At 44.7% G+C, this 10,985-nt stretch overlaps 1 protein-coding gene across 1 annotated transcript; it reads right to left on the reverse strand.

The window, feature by feature from the left end:
• Positions 1 to 2,371: 2,371 nt before the first annotated feature.
• On the reverse strand, positions 2,372 to 5,673 carry BANF2 (BANF family member 2). The gene is made up of 3 exons (XM_083448865.1): positions 5,339 to 5,673; positions 5,110 to 5,238; positions 2,372 to 2,637 (listed from the first exon to the last, which is right to left on the reverse strand). Exons 1-3 carry the CDS (start codon positions 5,459 to 5,461, stop codon positions 2,491 to 2,493), a joined length of 399 nt encoding a protein of 132 aa, XP_083304991.1. The 5' UTR covers positions 5,462 to 5,673; the 3' UTR covers positions 2,372 to 2,490.
• Between the last annotated feature and the right edge of the window lie 5,312 nt (positions 5,674 to 10,985).

Raw genomic sequence — 10,985 nt, forward strand, 5'->3', positions numbered from 1 at the left:
GGGGGAGGCAAAGGCTTTCGATTGTTCTCAGGATTCTTTAGTACGCGGTGGGGGGAAACCTCCAGGGCCCCCATCATTTGTTGTTGTTGTTGTTTAGTTGTTTAGTCGTGTCCGACTCTTCCTGACCCCATGGACCAGAGCACGCCAGGCACTCCTGTCATAGCTGTCAACGTGTCCCCTTTTTTAAGGGAAATTCCCTTATTCCGAATAGGATTCCTCGCAAAAAAAGGGAAAAGTTGACAGCTATGACTCCTGTCTTCCACTGCCTCCTGCAGTTTGGTCAAACTCATGCTGGTAGCTTCAAGAACACTATCCAACCATCTCGTCCTCTGTCGTCCCCTTCTCCTTGTGCCCTCCATCTTTCCCAACATCAGGGTCTTTTCCAGGGAGTCTTCTCTTCTCATGAGGTGGCCAAAGTATTGGAGCCTCAGCTTCACGATCTGTCCTTCCAGTGAGCACTCAGGGCTGATTTCCTTCAGAATGGATAGGTTTGATCTTCTTGCAGTCCATGGGACTCTCAAGAGTCTCCTCCAGCACCATAATTCAAAAGCATAAATTCTTCGGCGATCAGCCTTCTTGATGGTCCAGCTCTCACTTCCATACATCACTACTGGGAAAACCATAGCTCTTAACCATACGGACCTTTGTCGGCAAGGGTCCCCCAACATATTGGTACCTAATGCCTAAGTTGAGTAGGCCAGCAAACCCTCCCATCCCCAGCACCTTAGTAGATTGATAAACCTGCCCTGAGGCTGGAAAAAGCTTCCCAGGAGGTAGAAGCCTTTCAGGTCTAGTTGTGGCGTAGTGACAGTAATGGGTAGCCAGTGCAGTCAGGCCAAGGCTGGCACAATAGACTCAAACTGCCATACCCCAGCCAGAACCTTGCTGCTACAGTCTACACCTGGGTTTCCCAAACTTGGGTCTCCAGCAGTTTTCGGACTTAAGCTCCCATCATCCCTAGGTAGCAGGACCAGTGGTCGGGGATGATGGGAATTGTAGTCCCCCAATAGCTGGAGTCCCAAGTTTGGGAAACCCTGGCAACTCCGCAGTTTCCGAACCATCTTCAAAGGCAGCAGTCTCACCAAGAGGCTACCAGAGCATAGTCAACAGACATTAGGCTGTCCCTGATCAGATAGGGGCACATCTGGGCCACCAGTCTGAGAGGATGGAAGGCAATCCCCAGCTACTGAGGCTACCTGAGTGGATCCAACACCAGTGGATCCAGAAGGATCCTCAAGCTACGTACCTGCTCTTTCGGAGCTAGTGCAGCCTTGACAGTTGTTGTGCTGGTTGAGCTTCAGTTCATTGGCACTCATTCAGTCCAGAATTTCTGAATCCATGAATGGGGCCATTCCTCTTGCACAAGCAAAGGAGGAAGAAACTTTTCAGTGTTTTGTGGTTTAATGTTCATGGTTTGTAAAACTTTTAAATACAGTGGTGCCTCGCAAGACGAAAAGAATCCATTCCGCGAGTCTCTTCGTCTAGCGGTTTTTTCATCTTGCGAAGCAACCCTATTAGCGGATTAGCGGTATTAGCGGTTTAGCGGCTATTAGCGGCTATTAAAGGCTTAAGGGATTAGCGGATTAGCTGCTAAAAGGCTATTAGCAGCTTAGTGCCTTAGAAAAAGGGGGTGGGGAGTGAAAAAAAATCTCAAGACTCGCAAGACATTTTCGTCTTGCGAAGCAAGCCCATAGAGAAATTCGTCCTGCGAAGCGCATTGAAAAACGGAAAACCCTTTCGTCTAGCGGGTTTTCCGTCTTGCGAGGCATTCGTCTTGCGGGGCACCACTGTATATAAACCTAAAAGTTCATTTGTAAACAAATTCTCTTAAAAGGGAGAATTCCCAACTTCTCCCTGCTAACTTTACACAGAATGGTGAAACCTATTCATACCAGTTGGTGCTGAATAGGGAGGGGGAGAAAGTCAATTCAATTCACATTTAAAGGTGAACTTAACAAATTTGCATTTTCTGAAACAATAGCTAAACCAAAACATGGCCATCCTTCAAATATTGCACTTCTCCGAATTATGTGATGCATTTCTCCAGTCAAGTAATGTGTATGCATATGTTGGAATGAAGTGTGCTTTTATTTGTGAAAACATACCAAAATACATAGTATTAGGGAATCTGCCTGAAAAAATGTGTATATTAGCCAAAACTGCACGCAGGATTCCTTTTTAAAGTCTCCAAAAACTACTACTGTGCTCCATGTTTGTGGCTCCTTTGCTGTGTTCTTGCATCTCTTGGGGGGAATGTCCCATTTTAAAGCATTTTATTGAGTTTTAGATTTGTTAACCTTTGTAATATTTTTTTAAAAAATAAAAAGTTGTATGTAAATGGTTTAAAATAAAGTCCCAGCTGGATAGATAAATGCTTCATTGGTTTAATAACATCATGACTGCAAGAAATCATTGGTTTCAGGTCTGTGAGGGGGAAGGGGTTGTTGTTTTGAGGTGTGTGTGTTTGGGGCGTGGAGGATCCCAGTGATCCTACAGGAATGTGAGGCACCACTCCAAGAGACAGAGGGCACAGCGCTCAGCCTGGTAGCTGCTGGCTCCATAGGACAACTTCAGCCACTTTTGAAATGTAGCACATTCCTTCTTCAAGAGGAGGAACTGGCCAAGGAGGATGTACGCCTGGAAGGAAAATCAGGAAACAGAATTAGTATTTTCCCCCAGTAGCAAGAAAAGCAGGCCTGAAATGAATGTTGAAATAAAGAGAGTGGAAATGTGGCAAATCTGTGAATTTCGTCATCTGGAATTTGAGATTGAAATTTGAGCCCAAAACATTCAATTTTCAACACTTGATTTTTTTGTTGAACCCACCCCCCTTCTGACGGGGGTGCGTGGGGTCAGTTTATTACCCATTCAGCTTTTCGGAATGGTTAGCTGAACAATGAAATCATTACAAAGTTTAACGATGGGCTTCCTAGTATGTTCAGTTCAGCCAAATGTGGATGAAACATTTGTCAGATATTCAATATCAGCACCCACAGTGGATAATTTTGAGGGAAATGCAATGGGCCAAACTAGTTTTAGCCCGAAAGCTAGACTGGGTTCACAGAGGAGGCAGTGCATGATTGCAGTTTAAACACTGTCATCAAACACAGAGCCAAGTCCAATTCAGATGCTCTGAACGGGCTTAAGTAAACACGCAAGGAAGAGAGACAGAGGAACTAGCACTGTCCTCGATCCTCATCGCCCTCCATGGGTTCAAAGGTGGCTGTGTGTAGCGGGAAAGCTCCTGTACTCACAGAGGCCCCTGGGCATTTTGAAATCCTGCAAAACCAGGGCTTCAAAACGTGGAAACCTCTGCAAGCACTGGAGTCCTTTCCTTGGAGACAAGCACCCTGGAACATGCAGAAGGCGACTGGGATGAGAGACAGAGCTAACACACTGTCTGCCGGTGTGCTTCCCTAAGCCCCGTTTAGAATGCCTGGACTCCAGCTGTTTTTGGCATCTGGCAACTGGGGAGATAAACGCCAGCATGCTCCATGGATGCAGAAAACCTGGGATCTCTTTTTTCCCCAAATTTTTTTTATTGGTTTTCACAATATTATAAACAAACAAATACACACACACGACAAACAAAACAAACATAAATCATAGCCTTATTAAAAATTACAGTTATTAACTTTGTTATGTGACTTCCTCGCTTCCCCTTGGTTGAATTTCATTGCATGTCCTTTTAACAGTTTTCCAAATCCCTATTTTTATGAAATTTAACTTAAACATTAACATCCTTAAATCTTCACCTTATAGAATTAAACATATTAATTCATCACAACATAAATAAAATCCTAAGCCCATTAAGTATCTGCAAGCTATTTCCAGTTAGTTTAACTTAACAAATTTAACTAAATAATCATTAAATTTATTCCATTCTTCCTGATACTCCTCCTCCTCCTGGTCACGGACTCTTCTGGTTAGGTCGGCCAGCTCCGAAAAATCCATCATCTTCATCTGCCATTCTTCTATTGTTGGTAATTCTTGGGTTTTCCACTTTTTAGTTAACAAAATACGAGCAGCAGTTGTGGCATACAAAAAAACATCTTTCTTGGGAAAAACCTGGGATCTCTAAACTGCTTGGCCAGAGGTTACAAATATAAAGTTTTCCATCTGGCAAGGAAGTCAAGTTGGCAATGTATGGAAAGTGGCCGTGCAGCTCCATCTCCCATCTTGGGTGACCACTGGCAAGACAAAAGACACAAGACTCCCTTCCTTCTAGACTCCCCCTGACAAAAGACACAAGACTCCCTTCCTTCTAGACTCCCCCTGACAAAAGACACAAGACTCCCTGCCTTCTAGACTCCCCCTGACAAAAGACACAAGACTCCCTGCCTTCTAGACTCCCCCTGACAAAAGACACAAGACTCCCTGCCTTCTAGACTCCCCCTGACAAAAGACACAAGACTCCCTGCCTTCTAGACTCCCCCTGCTATCTGTCATAATGTCAGCTTTGAAACTGGTCAGGAATGATCTAGCACTAGGGACAGGGCAGGGCTTCAACAGAGGTCTTTTGGGACAGAATTTCACTGGATTGAGGATGATGTGTCTGCACAACAGAAGTCCTTAACAAAAGTCCTAATTGTTATGTACTGATGTTCTCACCCTGGGCCAGCAGGGGGTTACTGTAGATAGTTTTCACTCAGGTCCACGTCAGTTATTTTAGGGGGGAAACCCTGGGTTGTTGTTGATACAATGTTGACAGCCGGCTCCTATAAAAGCAGCCCGGCTGAGCTGTTTGCTGTTCAGTCTGTCCAGCTTACAATAAAGAGCTGCTCTGGAGAAATCACTGTGTCGTCTGATATGTTCGCCCACAACTTAACACTAATAGTCACAGCCAGAGTGGAACGGGCTAGAAGATGGAAAGACAGCACCTCGCTATGTTCCATCTGTGAAGGATTTGTTTTTGAAGTGTATTGAATTAGCAAAAATAGTATCTTGTATAATACAAAATTTGACCAATGGTAGTCAGGCTTTGCGAACTATTGCAACACAAATGTCAGAAATACCAGGTGTCAAAGACATTTCTTTATGTGAATGTGATTTAGGTAAATTATGAATTATGTGGGTTAACTGTGGGGCATAAAGCATTAAAACAATTACCTTGTCAAAGCCCTTTGCCGCTAGCTTTGCTCCAAGCTCCTCATTTATGCCATCAACTACTATAATAGGTTTGTCACCCATAGGCTCAGATACAAAGTCCTGGAATTTCCTGCTTCTGATAGCCATTATCTAGAACAGTGGTATAAGAGAAGGAGGCAAGACAGAGGAGTTATAATAGAATATAAATGAAAACACAAAGAATAAGGAGCCCCAGAAGTACTGAGTATACCTGCCCAGGGGTGGATATCTGCTGGGGAAACCTCCTTAGACTTCCACCACCAAGGCCTTGTTCATAGCAGTGTCTCAGCACTGCAATTCCTTCTCCCTTGAGAAGGATCCAATTCCTCTGCATTGACGGTATTCCGATGCCTTTTTAAACCATGGCTACTGACAAAGGTATTGTTTTTGTGGGGGGACACCCCACAAATAGATTCCATCAAGCATCATCCCAAATGTGGGTGGGAAATAGATTTAAACTGAAAGTGTTCATATGTGAATAAAAGTGCACATGGAAAAATCGAATCTGTGCAACACAGACATGCCTTAATAAGCTTGGTGCCTACCAGGGTGGATAAAAATAATATATTTTTTTAGAAAAATAAAAAAATCAATTTAAAAAAAATTTAAATTGGATTTTTAAAAAACAAAATGCTTTGGGGGGAAAAATCTTTCTAAAGATAGTTTTCTATTTAAGTTACATTATAGTCCAAAGGCAATTCATCAGCAAATAAGGATTTGCCTTGAATTATGTAGCATGAGGCTTTATATGCAATGTTTAAATTTTTTGGTAAATTAATTCCATTAATCCGTTCACAATGTCATGCGCTTCCAGAGGTTTCTGTAAGATGATTTGGGGCAGTTCTTCTAACGAGAAGGTATTATCACAGATGCTTGTTTTTGCAGTTCTCAAAAGTGTGAGTTTGTGTCTGCAGAGATAAATGCCTTTTCTTCATAGGAAAAATATTATAAAATAAACATACAGAGTTGAGGAAAAAACTTTAATCCCATTGTTCCTTTGCAAATTTATATACACAGAATCAACCCCTTACCTCGTAAATGCTAAGTTCCAAGAGGTTCAGTGAATAGCTTGTTTGGAGTGGAATAGATCTGCACAAGTAAAAGGTAAAGGGACCCCTGACCATTAGGTCCAGTCGTGACCGACTCTGGGGTTGTGGCGTTCATCTCGCTTTATTGGCTGAGGGAGCCGGCGTACAGCTTCCGGGTCATGTGGCCAACAGGACTAAGCCGCTTCTGGCGAACCAGAGCAGCTCACGGAAACGCCGTTTACCTTCCCGCCGGAGTGGTACCTATTTATCTACTTGCACTTTGACGTGCTTTTGAACTGCCAGGTTGGCAGGAGCAGGGACCGAGCAACGGGAGCTCACCCTGTCACATGGATTTGAACCGTTGACCTTCTGATCAGCAAGTCCTAGGCTCTGTGGTTTAACCCACAGCGCCACCTGCGTCCCTATCTGCACAAGTAGCTAAGTGTAAAGCAGTAAAAATGAAAGTGCAGCCTTGTGAGCAGAATGCTCCACAAGTCTTGGGATCTTTGTGTAATAATTGTGCAAGTCAGTTGCATGTCTGTGCAACTCAAAACTAGAGGCGAGTGCTGAAGGCACTTCAGGGCGGCAACCTTTTCCCAATCCCACTGGGTTCCAACAACTGCATTAACACTTACCTGTACAGAATAGGCACCTGAATGTAGAAGCAAATCCAAAGGGGTGGAAAAAGTAAATGGGATCTGTAAGTCCTTGGCGAGACTTTGAAGAGCTTGCCAGTCAACTAATAACAGTTCACTGGTTCCAGGCCCTTCTCCCCAGGGCTTGCCTGACATTGTCCAAACAATAAAGTCTCTACCTCGAACCAGTGGCGTAGCGTGGGGGGTGCAGGGGGGCCCGGCCGCAACATCTGTGGGGCGCGCGCTCGCACTCGCAGCTCTCTGCCCCTACTAAAATCCACGGGTTAGGGGGCGCAAATTACTTGCCTTGCCCCGGGTGCTGACAACCCACGCTACGCCACTGCCTCGAACTTCAGTTCTGCAGCAGGAATCCCTGAAGATCTTTGCTCTAGTCCTTGGTTCCCCTTTTCCAGCTTTCTACCAGCCTGTTTCTATTCGGCCTGCTCTTTCTGCAAGCCCGTTCCAACCTAGGCCTACCAACTGTATCTCTCCTCCCCCCTCTCCTCTAGAAAAAGTACAGCAGAAAAGTTGTGCAAATATAAACAGTTAATTTACTAAACCTCGCAATAATTTCATAATTATCTTTCTATGCATTTCTAACAGCATAACCAAATCAGTAATTTTTGATATAACTGTAGAAACTACTCTGAATTTTTTTTATTCCAAATTTGAAACCTTATACCAGCAAAAATGAGTCTTTCCAGTGGCGTAGCGTGGGTTGTCAGCACCCGGGGCAAGGCAAGTAATTTGCGCCCGCTAACCCATGGATTTTAGTAGGGGCAGAGAGCTGCGAGTGCGAGCGCACGCCCCCAGATGTTGCACCCGGTGCGGCCGGCCCCCCGCACCCCGCACGCTACGCCACTGAGTCTTTCTCTAAAATAATGATTTACTGTAAATCAAGCCTTACTGACTAGTGATTTAAATCGCATTGATTTACATCAAATCCACCCAGGCTTAGTGTAGCTGTCACTGGGGAGCAACATGTCAACTCAAACACAAAAAGATAGCAGCAATGGCGAGAGTTCAGTATCTTTGGAACTTGGATCTTAAAGGTAAAGGTAAAGGTACCCCTGCCCGTACGGGCCAGTCTTGACAGACTCTAGGGTTGTGTGCCCATCTCACTCAAAGAGGCCAAGGGCCAGCGCTGTCCGCAGACACTTCCGGGTCATGTGGCCAGCGTGACATCGCTGCTTTGGCGAGCCAGAGCCGCACACGGAAATGCCGTTTACCTTCCCGCTAGTAAGCGGTCCCTATTTATCTACTTGCACCCAGGGGTGCTTTCGAACTGCTAGGTTGGCAGGCGCTGGGACCGAACAGCGGGAGCGCACCCCACCGCGGGGATTCGAACTGCCGACCTTTGTCTTATTGCATACCAAAAAAAATTGTGATTTATTTTCCTGAGGGGACAGGGTGAGACTGAGGAATAATGCAGGATTTCAGCGTGTGGGTGCCAGGTGTATGCTACTTTACTGTATGCTTGTGAAACATGGACCACTTATAAACACCATCTCCAACTCCTTGATGGATTCCATCAATGGTGTCTCCGAAGTATTTAACACATCACTTGGGAAAACAGGTGAACTGATGCCAGTGTACTGGAAGAAGCAAAGATCACCAGTGTCGAAGCAATGATTCTTACATCAATTTTGTTGGACTGGTCATGTTCGGATGCCTGGTTATCATCTTCCAAAGCAGCTACTCTATTCCCAACTTTACAATGGAAAGCGAAATACTGGTGGTCAACAAAAGAGGTTTAAAGACTCTCTCAAGGCCAGTCTTAAAAAATGAAGTATCAACACCAACAACTGGGAAACACTGGCCTGCGAACACTCCAGTTGGAGAACAGCCTTTAGCAAAGGTGTCATGGGCTTTGAAGACACTCAAACTCAGGGCGCAAGGGAGAAACGTGCTAAGAGGGAGGCACATTTGGCAAACCCACACTGTGATCAACTCCTGCCCGGAAACCAATGTTCCCACTGTGGAGGGACGTGTGGATCCAGAATTGGCCTCCATAGTCACTTCCCAGTAGTGATGTATGGAAGTGAGAGCTGGACCATAAAGAAGGCTGATCGCCGAAGAATTGATGCTTTTGAATTATGGTGCTGGAGGAGACTCTTGAGAGTCCCATGGACTGCAAGAAGATCAAACCTATCCATTCTTAAGGAAATCAGCCCTGAGTGCTCACTGGAAGGACAGATCCTGAAGCTGAGGCTCCAATACTTTGGCTACCTCATGAGAAGAGAAGACTCCCTGGGAAAGACCCTGGTGTTGGGAAAGATGTAGGGCACAAGGAGAAGGGGATGACAGAGGACGAGATGGTTGGACGGTGTCCTCGAAGCTACCAGCATGAGTTTGACTAAACTGCGGGAGGCAGTGGAAGACATAAGTGCCTGGCGTGCTCTGGTCCATGGGGTCACGAAGAGTCGGACACGACTAAACGAGTAAACAACAACAACAAACAACAAGTCACTTACAAACTGTCTGTTAAAACTGTATTCATGGAAGACAATCTTACTTGGCTACGAGTGATCGCCAAAGAAGAAGTATCCCTAGATGGACAGCCAGGATGCCCATTAAGAAACAGAAGAGTAGACCCAAGGGGTGGGATGCAAGTTTCTCAGAGGCCACGCCTTCCCAGGCTTCACCACCATTCAGGCACCAGCTCAGCCAGAAATAGTATGCCTGATCTGATTCTAGCCATATTTTTTTCTAGATGCAATATTTACTTGTGTGCACACGCATATTCCCACACCCCGCATGACGCTTGCCAAGTTCCTGCCTGTGTGAGCACTGGACTGTATTTGTATTTATGGAGACAGTGTGTTTATTCTGCTGCAGCCGGCGGCCCATTTCCCAACAACCAGAGTTGTTATGGAGGAGATTGAGAGATGTCTGCTAAGGTGGACCATGGAGCCCTATGCACAATACCAATTTTTGTACCAGCTAACCCTAATTCAGGAATATTTTTCTCTGCCATTCCCCCTTCGCAGCCTCCAACCCCCCCTTTTTTTTTAGGTTTTGTGTTTCCATACAAAGGCTACAACTTCTGGCACACTTGACAGCATACATATAATCAGGAGGCATGCTCATTATGTCACCTATAAGGTGTGTTTGTATATTTGTGTAAGTGGGTGTCTTATATATTTTACACTGCATCCCCAACAGTCACTTGAGGCTATTATCTATAGTGTACTATTACTGTATATTTGTGCTAAATTCTGCACCTGGTGTGTGTATATAAAGATCTCATTTTCATGCTCACAACAGACCCTTCATTGTAGCTAAAGGAGGGGAAGAGAGAGACTGCCTCACAATGGCATATGACTTCTTGTAAAATGTGTAAGATGTTACATTTATGTTATGATTTGTAGTCTTTTGTCCTAATCTTTTTAGATCTTTCACTGACAATTGACAAAAGGGTTCCTTGTGTTGTGCAGTTGTGCCGTCACCACTACTGCTAGTCTGGATTGCAATGTCACAAGCAAGTACATGTTGCAAACAATAGTTCCTTGCATTCCTGGGAAGGAAAGGGACAAATGGGATGCACCCAGCGTTGTCCAACATCTTTAATAAACATCTTGCATGAAGGACTAGATGGGATGCTCATCAAATTTGAAGATGGCACCAAATTGGGAGGGGTACCCAATACCTCAGAAGAATGGAGATTCGAGATTGGAAAACTGGGCCAAAACTAAGAAAAGGAATTTCAATAGGGGCAAATTTAGGCAGGAATAAGCAGAAGAAAATCTAAGATAGGGGACACCTAGCTTGACAGCAGTATATATGAAAAGTATCTAGGGGTCTTAGTGGACCACAAGCTTAACATGAGACAACAGTGTAATGCAGAAGCAAAAAAAGGTATTGCAATTCTAGGCTGCATTAATAGAAGTCTAGTATCCAGATTGCTGGTGGCAAGAAAAAATAGGTGTGAAAGGACAATTCCTGAATGCCAAGATCCAAGTTCTCTTTGGTGAGAGAACCCCAGGAGAGACTTAAAATAAGCAGCAAAGCATGGAAATGTAAGCAGTTTGACCTCTAACATATTGACCTCTAACCCTTGTAAGTTCCTTCCCCTAGCATAGAAAAATACCACACATTTGGTAAGTTAAAAATGGTTTACTTACAAACTCACCAAAGGTCAGGTTCATGTGAGAGCCAGCAGCTCTCAGGATTCCAGTCTATCCCAGCTGTACCC

This window comes from Podarcis tiliguerta, assembly GCF_965153285.1.
Source record: "Podarcis tiliguerta genome assembly, chromosome: 7".
Taxonomy (NCBI): domain Eukaryota; kingdom Metazoa; phylum Chordata; class Lepidosauria; order Squamata; family Lacertidae; genus Podarcis; species Podarcis tiliguerta.